We start from the raw sequence: 16,923 nt of genomic DNA, 5'->3' as shown, positions 1-16,923 counted from the left end.
CAAGAGGGAACTTTGATAAATATTTAAATAAGATCAGGTAGTGTGACGAACCAATTTCGAATCGAGATGTGATTAGGATATTTAAATTAAGACAACTTACTCGCATCAGAGATAAATTAATAAATGTATCAGAAGATGATCTAGGAAAGTATCATTCTGTGTTAGATGGCACTGACCTGGCACAGGAGGACACAAAAGCAAGCAGAGAGCATGGGAATAGTCTATAGTCTCAGTGAACCGAAATGCTAATTCAAACCAAGGAAGTGGTAATGGGAGTTAGTATGAGCAATGACATGGTAATGGTGGATGGTAAAACAGAAATGGTCATGCACAGTTTATCAGAAAACGGCGCTATAATGATAGATTTTATCCAGGTTAAAACAACAATAGTAGTAATCAGTGGAGGAGGGATAACAGAAATCAGTGGAATATTAATAACAATAATAATTGTAATTATACAGTACAGTGGATCCAGAGCACAGGACCACCACGACGAGACAATAGTCCTGCAAATCAAAATTACTGTAGGAATTCAGGAGAGAAGGTAATCCTCAACCAATAACCCTGGCCTGATCCGAATGATAAGAATAGTCGAGGTGACGAATGAGAACTCTTCGAATCCCTTGCTACCGTCAAACTACAATCGACTATAGTAAGCTTCCCACTGCTGGACAGCGGGCGGAGAGGGGGCCTACCTCTTGACAATAACGCGAATACACAAACGCTGAGGTATAATGATGGTATCGATGTGCAGAAAGATCCACTAATGGAACCACATGGGTGCAAGAGCACTGGAGCTGAGATAGTACAAGTGATAGTCAAAGCACGTATAGGTAGCGTATCTAACCAGTGTAGGACTGTAAGGTAATTGGAGCCATTGGTGCGCAGGCACAAGATATTGAATACCAGCTCAGATAGATATTTTCATAGGAGAAGAAGCCGTGAAATGCTCTTTTCTTGTGATTAAAGGATTAACAATGGCCTGTATCCTGGAGTGTGGTCTCTTATGTGAGAGGACGGAGAATTCAGCACAGCAAATGGAGGTAGGAGAATTGTTCTGGATTTCGTGTGAACCAAGGAGATACATTTCGAATACTGCTGGAGTACCCAAGTAAAGTGATGGGGGCTGCAAATACTACAGATTAGCAGCGACTTAACAGGCCAGGAGTTTTATTATTCGGAAACTAAGTAAGATGATAGTTAGGACAAATTTGATTAACTCCAAGACGCAGGAGTCGGATTCTTTGGATCTGGAACAACTAAAGCAGTTGATTCAGCTATTAAATGGTTATTTAGATGTTTTTTTATGAGAAACCAGGTATAAGTAAAGGTTATGTTTACAATATTGAAGTGGTACCCCACAAAAAAATTTTGTGATGCAAGCTACTGTGTCACATGGACAAAAAAAAGATGCAGTTTCCAAAGAAATAAGAAAAATGATACAATGGGTGTAATAGAACTATCTTTATCGCCATATAGCAGTCCATTAATCACATTGACGAAGTTGGCAGGAGCACTTACGTTGGCGTTGAACGCCAGAGACATTAACAATATTAAATTCTGTGTATGCCACACAACTGTAGCTATGTGCTAACAAATGTGGAGACAGGCAACATAAAGGGCTTGTATACATTTAAGGATCTTAAAATATATATACAATGAATTTTGTACACTAGATGCAGACAATTACTCCTCTTTTTATGTGTTAATATATAAGTGTTTATCATGAACGGTTTTGTGCCAATTGCCTAGTGTATTTGTGTAGACAAGTTTGAAATGGACAACTGGGCATAAGACCTAATAATTTTGGAAGAGTTAATTGCGTATTACCTTGAAGAGTAGAAGTTATTACTGAGGATTAAGAAATCGATGAGTAAAAGGCACCTTATATTTGTACTGAAATTTCTTTGCTTATTATTTCCACTTCAAATGTAATTCTTGTTCTTTGAAACAGATAGAGAAGCTACATTAGATTTTCATTACTCATAGCTGTAAGTATTTTTATTGCAGTCATGCTAACGAAAACAGAAAGAGACTTTCATGAAATCAGTAGAGGAAATTATTATGTGTGTAATGCAGTGAAAATAGTAAACACCATGAATTATCTATGATGCTGCGGCAGTAAAACATGCAGGATCATCCGTTTTAGTTGTGTCATACCATTTGAGTACAGGTATTAACTAAATTTTGGCCTGTGATCTAAATTTAACTTTACAATAGGATCCACAGCTAGCTACATGAGTAGAAAGCAAGAACATGCTTGGCAGTCCTATAAAGATAAATGTAATTATGAAGTACAAATACTGTAAAGTCAGGCCAGAGTCTTGTTACCAGTCTTAATGATCGATTGATCACAAAACCTTGAAATGGAGTGCTATAAGTAATAACAAGGAAATACAAATAAATATGCACCAAAATGTTCACGCCCAAGATGTTCAAAAGATTTGAGCTGTGGCATATAAAGGAACATAAGGTTGTAAAGTCATTGCAACCAAATCTGCTAAGCTGACATGAACTTTAAAACAAAGGATGTTGGTGAAATGCCAAAAACAGTGAACATTTGTTGTAACAATGACTGAATTAACTATGGTTAGTGACAAGAGCAGTCACAGTCAGCTGGTGGGGAGCAGGCGATGACATGATGTATCATCCCCTATCAAATCTATTCAACAAGAATCAGCAACATTAATGGGCATGGGTCCCTTTGAAGTAAAATATTCCAGAGGTAAACTAGGTTCCCATTTGGATCTCTGGGCGGAAGATACTTCGAAGAGATTCAGGCCAAAAGGAATTTTCAGGTTGGGAAAAATGAAACGTTAATAATTTGAACAGGCTAGGAACGTTCCAGACATTATTAGACGAATTAGATACACATGATGTAGACTTTACAGCTACTCAAGAAACTCGGTGGCAAGGGGAGGGTAGCATAAAGAGGGATAACTATACATTTTTCTATGGAGATGTAGAAGCTCACAGTTTCGGAACAGGTTTCGCAGTACAGAGAAAAGTGCTTCATGCAATCAGAAATATAAGGTTCATTAGTGACCAACTATCAGTTATAGTGTTGTCCAGCAGGTAGAATAGACTAGTAGTAATTAATGTACAAGCACCAACTTAGGACACTGAAGAGGTTGTTAAAGACGGCGTTTATGAAGAACTTGATCAACTGTGGGATGAGTTCTCTTCGTACAATACAAAATTAATCATAGGTGATTTTAATGCGAAAATAGGGAAGGAGGAAGCATTCTGGCCAACAATTGGGAAAGAAAGTTTGCATAACATTTCGAATGATAATGGCACAAGGGTGGTTAATTTTGCTGTTTCAAAAGACGTGATTGTTGAGAGCACATATTTCAAAAGGAAGGACATTCGTAAAGCAACTTGTGTCTCTCTGGATGGACACACCCGAAACCAAATTGATCATGTTCTTGTAGATCGGGGATGGCACACTATTATAGAAAATGTTAGGACTTTCAGGCGAGCAGACTGCGATTCTGATCATTTTCTTGTAGTTTCCAAAGTTCACCAACGGCTATCTAGAGCAACATCAAGGTGTCACAATGCAGAACTTGTTAGGTTCGATACTGACAAGCTAAATGATGAAAACTTTAGAAGAAGGTACATGATAGAAATTTCAAATAGGTTTGATGCTCTCAGGACACACGAAGATCAAGACAAGGATGTAAGTAAACAGTGGATCACTGAGAGGCATAATATAAGAGAGACAGCGAAGGTCACAACAGGTACAATTAAGAAGAACAGGAGAAAACTGTGGTTTGATGAGGAATGCAAGAAATTGGTAGAGGAAAGGAGAAAAACGCGATTAGATTGGGATAGAATGGGAGAGAGAAAGCGAGAGGAGTTCTTGAACATGAGAAGGGAAGTTGGTCATAAGCTACCGGCAAAGAAGAGGCATTATCAAATTTAAAAAAATGGAAACAAACAGTAAAACAAAAAACATTTGGGAAATTTACCTAGACATAAATGAGTATAGGAAGGGGTTCAAGGCTAGGAGAAATGCACTTCGAGGGGATGCTGCGGGAATACTGACAGACCATAGTACTATATTAAGTAAATGGAGGGAGTATTTTGAGCATCTATTAAATGTACACTAGGAAACAGGGAATGAGCAGGCATATGAAATACATACAGCAGAACTCCAGATACCTGAGCAAATGTTAAAGGAAGTAAGAGATGCAATCAACAAAGTGAAAAACCATAAAGCACCAGGATCAGATTGCATAACTGCAGAATTAGTTAAAAATGGGGGACAGCAATTGGTGGAAGTAGTTTACGAAGTGATAATTAAAGTATGGAACTCAGTGATGATACCTGAAGAGTAGCACGAGTCGATTCTGATCCCAATTTTTAAGAAGGGCGACATAATGTATTGTAGTAATTATAGAGGGATATCGCTATTACCAGTATGTTCCAAAATTTTCTGGAATATTCTGCTAAGCAGGCTTACACCATATGTAGATGAAATTGTGGGGGTATCAAGCTGGCTTTCGGAGGAACAGACCAACTATAGACCAAGTATTCACCCTGTGTCAAACTTTGGAAAAAAAATGGGAATACAATAAACCAGTTCATAATCTTTGCATAGATTTTACAAAAGCATATGATTCAGAATTGAAATCAAAATTATACAGAATTCTTTTGGAACTTGTAATACCAAAGAAGTATGTTAGACTTATAGAAGCGAGTCTGAAAAACACATAAGGTAGAGTATGCATGGGGAAACTGGAGTCAGAAGAATTTGTAATAAAGAACGGACTTAAGCAGGGAGATGCCCTGTCTCAGCTACTTTTTAATTTAGTCCTAGAATATATTATACGAATGCCAGCAAATAATTCAGAGGGTGTGGAGTTAAATGAAAATATTAGGAAATTAGCGTATACAGATGATCTAAACATCATTAGCGATAGAAAAGAATCTGTAAAGTGTAACAGCAAATGCGAATGCGTTAATCAAGACTAGTGAAGAAGTAGGTCTAAGGATAAGTGAAGACAAAACTAAATACCTGGTTACTACTAGAATACCAACAGCAGTAGATCAGGAAATGTTAAGAATTGGAGACATACAGTTTGAAAAAGTGAACACATTTACGTATCTAAGCGTGGACATCGCTTCGAGAAATAAGATTGAATCCAAAGTGAAGAGATTACGGGCGGGAAATGCATGCTACTTCTCACTGAATATATTACTTTCATCACGGATATTATCTAGGAGTTTAAAGATTGGAATAAACAAAACTACTATTCTATCAGTTATGCTGTATGGGTGTGAGACTTGGTCTCTCACTGTGCAAAATGAAAAGCTGTTTTGAGTATGTGAAAGCAAATTTTTGAGGAAAATTTTCGGAACAAAAAGGAGCAGAGAGTAACGAAAACTGCATAACAGAGAGGTTCACGAACTCTTGTTCAAGCCCTGACATAATCAGTATCATTAAATCACGTAGGCTGCAATGGGCTGGTCACGTAACTTGAATGGAAGAGGGCAGGGCAGCACGCAGAGTACCGGTAGGGCACTTAGAGGGAAAACGTCCTGTGGGGAGACCGAGGCGTAGATGGGAGGACAATGTGAAGGCTGATTTGAGGAGCCTAGGTATTGAAGGTGAATGGAAGGAAATAGCCCAAGACAGGGACAGATGGTGAAAATATGTCGTTGCGGTAATGGACTCTCGAATCCGGTATGACCAGTAAGTGAGTGAGTGAGTGAGAGAGTAGTGACAGAGTGTAATATTGAGCACTAGCTGTACTATGTACAAACTGTGGCAAGAGATCAGTAGCACAAAAGAATGTGAGATGTTAAGAAAGTGATAAGACTGTAGAACAAAAACACTTAAGATAGTGTGTTTGGAATGGACACTAGTTGCAGCGCATCAACAATGTAAATTTCTGTTCTGGACTCTGTTTTGCGGACTCTAGCTAAAATGAAAGGCGAACGGGTGTGCGTGGTAATGTTTGTGGAACCGTGCGTAGGATGCAAACTGTCAGTGTAGTAGAATGCTTATTAAGTACCTACGTAGTGAAATACATTATAATTTCACAAACCCAACTGTTTTACAAACTATTTGTGAACCATTTGCGAAATAACTTATTTCATACAAATTAAAGCAACCTGTTTGGAAAATTCAGACACGAAATGCTCATGCAAGTGTAGTGTGGCAGAAATTGGGTATGTATGGAAAGATAAATAGTAGATTAATGAAATTCTATCCTGAAGTAAAGTCAGATGTTTAAATGTATTTTCACGAACCCAATCGTGCTGAATCGATCGGTCATGCTGAGCATCAGAGCAGAAGGTGTTGGCCTAAACATCACCAGTGATGTTACAGACCACCACCAGCATGTCTGCGGGTTCGGATTTCGAGACCTGAATGTGTGCTCCGGCTGGCATTGACTTCACTGACAGCATTGGTTTCCAGCTGACGGACTGCCACTCCAGTCAGCATACACTTATGACGATGTACAATGACTATGGTGATGCATAAATACATCGGCATTCAAGAAAACATGTAAATACACCATTGGGCAGATGCTCATAGAGAAAATTAGAGACTTTCAACATATAAGAACTTTTCGAAACAAATAATAATCAGAAACCTTTAATTAGAAAATATAGTGATCACATTTGTGCCTACAGTAGTAAATTTTGAATAAACTGACAACACAAAACAAAAACTGAAACCTAGAGAAGTTAAATCTTCACACTCTAATCTGAAAATCGTTTGTCCTGTGCCATGTAATATCATGATATGTAGAGATGATATCTTTTGCATTATTCTTTGTAGTATATCCAACACCGTTCCTGTAAAACTGTTTTAATTTCGCCTTGATGTATGGCAAACAAAAGCATAAAATGAAAGACATGAGTGGTATAGTCTCTCTTCTCTGCTAGGATCTTCTCAGGTTATCCTGTGAGCCCATATCCAAATGGAGGGGCATCCAACAAAAATTAGTCCCCATGATACAGTAATCTGCAGACTAGACTCAACTGAACAAATAACTATGTAGAAATATATGAAGTTTTTGTTTAATGTGACTATGTAACACCAATTAAACCAAATCTAGATTCAAAGACGCTAAGAGCTCGTCTATGTTTCAAAAGGTGTGTGCAAACATTGTATTGTACCCAAATATTTGAACTTGTAAAAACAAGATTCATATTATTTGTATAATAAAGTGACACTGAACACTTATGTGGCATGTCACTAACAAACTGATCAAACGTGCTCCTGACATTGCAGGGGGTGATATATAACATCTCCAAATTTGGACATTAAAGACTATGTGATTTTTGTTACTTATTACTAAAATGTCTGAAGTGTACAGTAATTATTTTTCGTAAACCATCGCCGTCTGCACAGAACACCTGTTGGTTACCACAGGAAGTGTGGTAATGATGCGCGGAAGTGTTCACCACCTTGTAAGTGGAAGCATGAATCAGACACCGTAACAGCGACAGCAACTTCTATTGCAAACAGGCCATGACTTTTTGTGACTCATCGCGATACAAAACTATAATACTTCGTCGATACAGGGCCACAATTGTCGATATACCCAACAAACTGCCTTCAGCGCTGGAGTTGTGACGATTGCTGTTTATTCGCCACTAATGACTCCAAGATTAGAATGTATGGTCGAGTAACATTATTCTTTAATCTGGGGTAATGTCGTGTGTTTGAATGGTAATTACTGTGGCAGATATATCACAACCTATTATCAGAGCAGATTATTTGTCTTTCTATGACTTACTGCCAAATCTGCGAGTGAGCAATTAATAGATTTGACTATTAATCTGCATAACCCAGGAAAAGCCTATTGTGAGGTACACACAGTCACAGACGATACACCATACGTATGGTTACTGAAAGGATACCCTGAGATGACTCAGCAGTCACCTAATCTCCCACAGGTCAACAGGTCAAGCACATGACCATTCACCACGTTTTGACCTGCCAGCCGGTGTGGCCGAGCAGTTCTAGGCGCTACAGTCTGGAACCACGCGACCACTATGGTCGCAGGTTCGAATCCTGCCTCGGGCATGGATGTGTGTGATGTCCTTAGGTTAGTTAGGTTTAAGTAGTTCTAAGTCGTAGGGGACTGATGACCTCAGCAGTTAAGTCCCATAGTGCTCAGAGCCATTTGAACCATTTGAACCAACATTTTGACTACGCCAGGACCGACGGCTCACGCTCGGCCTAGATGTTTGCTGCCTGAAAAGCTAAAGGTGGTAAAACAGGAATTTCGCAGCATATTATCACAAGGTATCTGCAGAGTTTCTAGTAGCAGTTGGGCAGTTCCAATTCACGTCGTGCCTAAAAAGAAGAATGAATGACGCCCTGCAGTGACTATCGCCAACTCAATGCAAGGACCACCCCAGACTGGTATCTGGTCCCACATATAGAAGATTTTTCTGCAAATGTTCACGGTAAGACGACATTTCTTACGTTGTCATAATCCAAGCATGCTATCAGATCCCTGTAGTTACGGAAGACATTCCCAAAATAGGAGTAATGACGTCATTTGGTCTGTTTGACTGCACCAGGATGCCATTCAGACTGCAGTAACACAACTCAGACCTTCCATCACTTTATGGACAAGTTGACAAAAGATTTAAATTTCTGCTGTGTGTACATAGATAAAATGGTTCGAATGGCTCTGATCACTATGGGACTTAACTTCTGAGGTCAACAGTCCCCTAGAACTTAGAACTACTTAAACCTAACTAACCTAAGGACATCACACACATCCATGCCCAAGGCATGATTCGCACCAGCGACCGTTGCGGTCGTCCGGTTCCAGACTGTAGCGTCTAGAACCGCTCGGCCACCTCGGCCGGCTGTACATAGATGGTGATATCCTCATCAGAACAGAAGCACTTACAAGATTTGATACAAGTGTTCGACTTGCTACACACAGAGGGACTAGTAATTAATCCTGCCAAGCGTTTTGGGAGAGAAAGAGGTGCACTTTCTAAGATATTTGGTGAACACGCAAGGTATTCGACCACCACACAAAAAAGTTGAGGCCATAAACAGATACCCCCAGACTATCACAATTAGGGACCTATGGCAGTTCCTAGGAGTAGTAAATATCTGCCAGAAGTTCATTTGCAATCGTGCACTGGTAAGTACATCACTGAACGGACTACCTATGGGCACATTGAAGCCTAACTACAGGGTGCATTGGACTAGGTAGACATCGCGTTTCATGCCTTGAAAACAGCTATAGCAGAGGCTGCCCTATTAGCATACCTGGTTGTGTACATCCTACTTGCACTCATGGTTATTGCTTCTCCCACTAATGTTGGCGCTGCACATCAGCGACAGATTTATCAGTGTTTCCAGGCCATTGCATTCTATAGTCATAAGTTGTCGCCATGTTAGCAACATTGGGCGCCACTTAGGTTGCAGTCAAAGAATCCAGACACGTATTAGAAGGACGACAGTCCATCATCTACACAGATATAAGCCACTTACCTACACTTTTAAAGTAAAGCTGGAGAAAGCACTGCCTAGGTAGCTGTGACACTTATACTATATCAGCCAGTTCGCGAACAACACTGTGTATATGGAACAGAAGCTAAATGTTCCAGCGGCCGCACTTTCGTGTGTAGAAACAATGAATGCAGTAGCAGACGACACCACACTTGTGGAAACAGTGACAAATGCCATTGATTGCTAAGCCTTCGAGCAAGTCAAACAAAACTTTATATAGCCAGGTATGCAGACAGACTGCAGAACTATTGTAAAGTGATGCATGGCACGCAAGACAAATAAAATCGCGCGACATGTGAGAGCACCGTTAGGCCCATTTCTTCCAGCAAATCAGAGTTTTGAGCACGTGGACGCTGGTATCGTAGGGCCACTCACATCTTCAGAAGAGTACAGTTATTGCGCACAATAGTAGACAGGTTCACCAGGTGACTTGAAGCATTTCCAAACCACTGACAGCCATTTGAAGCCTACATCATCAGAGCATTGACCACATTATTAGGCACCAAGTGCATATGCATCACAGCATACCACCACACATCAAACTGTATAGTTGAGAGTCTTCATTGGCAGTTAAAAACAGCACTGAGATGTCACGCAATACCGAAATGGAGAGAGACACCACCTGTCGTCCTTTTAGGTCTACAAACATCATTTAAGAGTGATCTGAAGAGTACCAAAGCGGAACTGGTAAGTGGACGAAGGTTACACCTACTTGTAGACTTTGCACAAAATAGATCACAAAGACACCACCTCAGATTTCACCACCCAATTAAGAGAACATGTATGCCAGCTGAAATTTACAATGCAATGGAAAGATACTCGTTCAGTTTTGCAGAGCTAGACAAGTGTACACATGTGTTCTCATGCAACAATGCAGATTATAAGCCATTGCAGCCACCATATGGTGGACCATATTCGGTAGTCAGTAGGGGCAGCAATACTTTCTACATAATGATCAATGGTAAATCCATCACAGTCGCATTGCATCAGATCAAGCCAGCGTTTCTGGATGAGATATTACATCCACCACAGAACGCAAATGAGAGTAGACACAATAATCAGCAACAAGAGGTGTTCTATACCCCACAACCACCACAGTTGATCAGACAATGAGACATCAAGACCGACGTCGAGAATTGCTATCCCACTCTCTCTGTTAGAACCACTGACTCACGAGATTCACTGCCTGGTTTCAAGAAAGGAGTAATTACGACGGTTGGACGGCATGTGAAATTCAGTATGCACTGTCGTTAGCACTAAAGATGCTACACCTGTGCGATTTTCCATGCGCAATTGGGACCAGAGGCAAGGAGGTGTATGCAGCGGAGCATACTCGCGCAAGATTCTGACTTGTAGCACATGGGGGTAGAGTCTCCTCATACCTGACAAGGGGACACGTGTCTCTGCTTGTGTGTCGGGCAAGCGCAGCCGCACGGCGACTAGACGCAAGGCACACAGGTGTAAACACACCTTAAAGGGGGAGTCACGTAGGGATCTTTTCTGACGTTTTGTTCTCACAAATGTACAGTGACGCGCAAACGTTCCGTGCTGTGGCAATTTTAAGCTGTTTCATATAGTGGAGCTTTGGTTTACTTTTCTGTTATTCCATGCTTTATATTGTGCAAATATTCATGTTTGTACAACTGGAAGCTGTTATCAAGTATATGTGGGACTAAATACACTCCTGGAAATTGAAATAAGAACACCGTGAATTCATTGTCCCAGGAAGGGGAAACTTTATTGACACATTCCTGGGGTCAGATACGTCACATGACCACACTGACAGAACCACAGGCACATACACACAGGCAACAGAGCATGCACAATGTCGGCACTAGTACAGTGTATATCCACCTTTCGCAGCAATGCAGCCTGCTATTCTCACATGGAGACGATCGTAGAGATGCTGGATGTAGTCCTGTGGAACGGCTTGCCATGCCATTTCCACCTGGCGCCTCAGTTGGACCAGCGTTCGTGCTGGACGTGCAGACCTCGTGAGACGACGCTTCATCCAGTCCCAAACATGCTCAATGGGGGACAGATCCGGAGATCTTGCTGGCCAGGGTAGTTGACTTACACCTTCTAGAGCACGTTGGGTGGCACGGGATACATGCGGACGTGCATTGTCCTGTTGGAACAGCAAGTTCCCTTGCCGGTCTAGGAATGGTAGAACGATGGGTTCGATTTCGGTTTGGATGTACCGTGCACTATTCAGTGTCCCCTCGACGATCACCAGAGGTGTACGGCCAGTGTAGGAGATCGCTCCCCACACCATGATGCCAGGTGCTGGCCCTGTGTACCTCGGTTGTATGCAGTCCTGATTGTGGCGCTCACCTGCACGGCGCCAAACACGCATACGACCATCATTGGCACCAAAGCAGAAGCGACTCTCATCGCTGTAGACGACACGTCTCCATTCGTCCCTCCATTCACGCCTGTCGCGACACGACTGGAGGCGGGCTGCACGATGTTGGGGCGTGAGCGGAAGACGGCCTAACGGTGTGCGGGACCGTAGCCCAGCTTCATGGAGACAGTTGCGAATGGTCCTCGCCGATACCCCAGGAGCAACAGTGTCCCTAATTTGCTGGGAAGTGGCGGTGCGGTCCCCTACGGCACTGCGTAGGATCCTACGGTCTTGGCGTGCATCCGTGCGTCGCTGAGGTCCGGTCCCAGGTCGACGGGCACGTGCACCTTCCGCCAACCACTGGCGACAACATCGATGTACTGTGGAGACCTCACGCCCCACGTGTTGAGCAATTCGGCGGTACGTCCACCCGGCCTCCCGCATGCCCACTATACGCCCTCGCTCAAAGTCCGTCAACTGCACATACGGTTCACGTCCACGCTGTCGCGGCATGCTACCAGTGTTAAAGACTGCGATGGAGCTCCGTATGCCACGGTAAACTGGCTGACACTGACGGCGGCGGTGCACAAATGCTGCGCAGCTAGCGCCATTCGACGGCCAACACCGCGGTTCCTGGTGTGTCCGCTGTGCCGTGCGTGTGATCATTGCTTGTACAGACCTCTCGCAGTGTCCGGAGCAAGTATGGTGGGTCTGACACACCGATGTCAATGTGTTCTTTTTTCCATTTCCAGGAGTGTATCTTATTGTCTCCCTTACCCACAGCTGCGTAGACACAAGTAATGGGATAATAAACTCTGTAAAATTCGTGGATACACACCGAAATAATTGATATTTTGTTTATCTCTGTTTATCAGCTACAGTGCAAATGTTATTAAAAAGTTGTAAGTGCTCTGTTGGTAGTTTTATTTGTGTAGTGTGAAACAGATAATTATTTTTATTAGAAATCACCTTTTTATTCTGTCTGTTGATATGTGGTTGCCGCGTGACTGTTTTTGGATTTTCAGAAGTTGCTGTGACCTATAAATTATATGCATGAGGAATGCCCGCAAGTCTCTAAATTTATCAACTTTAAAGTCTCGTTCTGTCACGTGATACTCGTCGTGTACAGCAAATCTGAAGTTCTTTGCCTTGTCGCACCATGTTATGTTTCTGTCGTTTTTTGTAGTCAAGGAGAAGGAAAGGAAGCGAAGCAGGCAATCAGCTGGTAGGAAGTCGTCAGAAGGACGGTTGTGGAGCTGTCATTTCGAAAATGGCTGTTGTGCATCGGGAAACTATACAAAAACAAATACAGCAGGATTGGGCAAATCGTGAATATATTGAAGTAATCACCGGAAGCATAAAAAAAATTACTGATTTCTTGAACTCCTTCGGTACGCATTTGTACTAAAACTTACGTGAAAAATTAATAGTTGAGCGAGTTTATGTAGAGGAATTGTCTTGCTAGCTTAATAATAAGTTTTATGTTATTTTTGAATGATAGAAATTTTAATTGGGGAATAATTCAGAACAACCTTTAGAGCTGGTAACAGTCATTTCTAAGACGAATTGGTTCGCAAAATGGTTTGAAAACTAGGAAGTAACAAATGAGTCAGTTGAAATTACCCCCTCCCCCTTCCCCCCCCCCCCCTTTTTTTTACAGTCGTATTCTGTTTGAACTTTCTTTCGATCAGTCACGTGTGTTAGAAATTTTCAGCGTTCTTGGATGTAGTAAACTGTAATGTAGTTGTTTGCTAATATTTTCAACCACCAAACCAAAAATCCTTTAGAACTTAGTGCATACTAATCTTATAATGCTAGTGCAAAAAGTTGCTCCTATAAGTATCAGTATATATTGGGATGGAAAAAAAACCATACTTTCTGATACTGCTTATATTGAATATAACTGCTCCATATGGTTCCTTTTAATATTGTATCTGTGATACCTTGATTACAGAGGAACGAATAAAGCTTGGAAATGGAACGATGAAATATATAGAAATAAGTTTCACTAATTCTTCTGGAATAAACAGGACTGGGTGGGTGTTTTATTTGTTTCATCAAGGATCATCTCTCAATGATAAGAGTTGTCACATTAATACGGTGAAAATCAGTAGCTCTAAATATACTGTGAATTCTTAAGTATGCACTATAAGGGTATGACAGGTGGTCACCCATGGGCTTGATTAAGGAACTGCCTTGGCATTTGCCTGAAGTTACCCAGGAAAATCCAAATCAGGATGGCCAGACAAAGCAACCCCCCCCCCCCCCCTCTTGAATACGAGATCAGTGCCTTGACAACTGCATCACCTCATTTAGTTACTCCATATTATACAATGTAATTTGGGAAGTGTTAAAAAGTTACCAAGAACGCTGGCCACATTTTTGTTGTCCTTCATGTTAATGTGTGAATTTTATTTCAGTATTTATGTATAGTCTAGCACTGGATGATCTTTTAGCGTTTTGCATGTCAAGAAACATTCTAGTGTTTGCAGTATAAAATATATATCTGGGGACATACATTGTGACTTGCAAGATTCATCTGCTTCTGATTATTCTAATTCACTGTTCTACATGAGTATAGGAAAAGTACAGAAGCAAGAATAATAGAATCCAATAAAACTCGGTACGTACCGTGTTAAGGGAACACACAAATGCTAGTCAGTTTTGTATGTTATTAGGTCTGAGGATTTAAGCATTCAGTTTAATTTTTGCTATTGTAGTCCACACATCTATAATGTTTATTTCCTATAATATACCTCTCTGCAGCTACAATTGGTTATTAACGATATGTGCTTCACAGTTAATACTAGGCCTAATTTAATTTAGTTCCAATCTAATTGTAATACTTAAGTGTTTGTTTCAGTATCAGAACTTCTACTGTCTTTGACTTTCAAGCATTTTTATTGGGCTGAAACCTTCAGCCTTTATTAACATTACAGACCTGTTCATTATGAACTATTAGCCCTTTCAGCTCTTGTTTCATTCTACCATTTGTTCCATTCTACTGTCATTGCTTATCTATTAAACTGTACTGGCCTGACAGTTCAAAAACTCTGTCAACTTTTGATTAACAACTGTGATCACTCTGCATTCATTGTTTTGCTTTTACATTTCATCTCTAAATGCCTTGTACCAATGGTGTCATATCATTGCAGTTGTGTCTGTATTTACTCCTCTTTACCATATTTGCTATGTCCAGCAGTTTTCATCATCTTACTTCATGTGTGTTTGAAAGCAGTACAAGATTCAGACTTGTGAGTATCCTGCTACATAATCTTGCAAAAGCATCTTGATTGTTGGATACTGACGGGATAAAGATATTCTACAGCGGCTAATAATGTTCCATTAGCTTAATATGCCTATTTCATTGATCACCTTCATTTTTGGTTTGTTTACCATTGTGGGGTTTTGCTTATTATAAAATTATCTTTCATGTTTAAATTTTCAATACTGGAAGGAAAACACAATAGGTGCAAAATCTTTCTGCACTGTGCAACTGGGGAAACATGCATGTGTTCCTTCCCTCCCCCCTCCCCCTCCCCCCTTTCCTAGAAACGCGTGTACAGGGAGAGCGAAGGAGAAAAAGGTTTAGATTGAAGTCTTCCCTGACTGGAGATTACGCTGTGTGTGAAGATTTAGAAATCTATGGAGCATTTCAGATTTAGTCATATGGTCACCTGGATGCAAAAAAAAAAATTGTGGGGTTATGAAATACAATAATCATTTACAGTCAGTTTAAGTAAAGCAGCAGACGTACATTGATTCATTGGTAGGGTACTGGGAAAATACACTCAATCTCTATAGGAGATCATTTATAGAACACTCGTGACAACCATGTAGGCATAACTTGGTTAGGAGTTATGCACTTTTGAAGTCATTTCCCTGTGTGCAGTATACTTCTTTGTTGCCAATAGTCATTTTTCTGTTGTCCCCCTGTCATTAATTTTTGTTCTCTACTTTTCATTTGATAGTGAGTGGTATTATCTAATGTTTTAAAGTGTTGGGTGTCTGTAATGTTTTCTCTCTGTATACAGCCAAACCAAGCTTGAGTTCCAATAGAACTCAAGTGTCACATCTTTTGTATATGTCTGTATGCCCTTTCCTCCAGCAGGTTGAATTTTATAATTTTATTTGGTTGCAACTTGATTTCGGACAGCTCTCTTCTAAATATGTTATTCTAATGGCAAACATTTTGAAGTCCTTTGTACATCAGTTTTTTATTCTTATTATTTTCCTATTGCAGACATGTCATGTAGGTCACGATTAGCAACCTTAAATGAAAAACTTACAACACTGGAGAGGAGAGTGGAATACCTAGAGGCAAGAGTAAGTAACTTCCATGATTTTTTATATATATATATATATATATATATATATATATATATATATATATATATATATATATATATATATATATTCATTGTAATATGCAGAAAAAGGATAAACTCTTTTTCTGTTTCAGGTTACTAAAGGAGAAACATTAACATGAGAGAAGAAGTGTAAATTGGTCAACCAGTGAAATGACTTATATTTCCTTATTTTTAAGACAGAAGTATTTAATCTCACATTATTTATCATTATGTAAGACAGACGTACCATGCAGAAAGTGGGGGAACTTTGCTTTTTCAAAATGACTTCTTCAAGATTATATTGTTACTTCAGGATGCTTTATTTATATGAGCATATTGTATAGTTTAGTCAAAAAAATATCATTTTGTACATTTCAAACCTTTGGTTTATCAGTTCTCTGTATAACCTTGAAATAATGCAGTTGTGTGTAGAATGTTGTTTTTTTCAGTGAGCAATGTGTATGAAAGTATATGTTTGACTGTGTTCAGGAATGTCTGTAAATATTGCTGAACTGGAATTTTTCTTTGTCACTGTCTCGGTCAGTGTTAACAGTTGCATGAAAATTAGGGAAATTTTGGAAGTTCATTGCATATGTGACAAAAAAGATAATGACTTTGAGGGAATAGACCCAAGGTGTGATAAGTAATGGTGTCAGTTGGATTCAATCATCATGGTACATAGAGACTATTAAGAGGATGAATCCCTTCAGGGATGTGGACCAAGT

The 16,923-nt window shown here is 40.3% G+C and overlaps 1 protein-coding gene across 1 annotated transcript; it reads left to right on the top strand.

Moving 5' to 3' along the window:
* The first annotated feature begins 13,001 nt into the window (after positions 1-13,001).
* LOC126271877 (probable protein BRICK1-B) lies at positions 13,002-16,577 on the top strand. Its single transcript, XM_049974228.1, has 3 exons — positions 13,002-13,240; positions 16,093-16,175; positions 16,312-16,577. Exons 1-3 carry the CDS (start codon positions 13,120-13,122, stop codon positions 16,336-16,338), a joined length of 231 nt encoding a protein of 76 aa, XP_049830185.1. The 5' UTR covers positions 13,002-13,119; the 3' UTR covers positions 16,339-16,577.
* Positions 16,578-16,923: the final 346 nt, after the last annotated feature.

This window comes from Schistocerca gregaria, chromosome 5 (genome assembly GCF_023897955.1).
Source record: "Schistocerca gregaria isolate iqSchGreg1 chromosome 5, iqSchGreg1.2, whole genome shotgun sequence".
NCBI classification, from domain to species: domain Eukaryota; kingdom Metazoa; phylum Arthropoda; class Insecta; order Orthoptera; family Acrididae; genus Schistocerca; species Schistocerca gregaria.
This window is presented reverse-complemented; position numbering and strand designations above follow the sequence as displayed.

What these genes read in the sequence shown, in the direction of transcription:
- LOC126271877 (XM_049974228.1), top strand. Translation starts at nt 13,120, where the DNA reads ATGGCTGTTGTGCATCGGGAAACTATACAAAAACAAATACAGCAGGAT. An exon ending in TGATTTCTTGAACTCCTTCG is followed by an intron (nt 13,241 to 16,092) that starts GTACGCATTTGT and finishes TTCCTATTGCAG; the next exon opens with ACATGTCATGTAGGTCACGA. An exon ending in TGGAATACCTAGAGGCAAGA is followed by an intron (nt 16,176 to 16,311) that starts GTAAGTAACTTC and finishes TTTCTGTTTCAG; the next exon opens with GTTACTAAAGGAGAAACATT.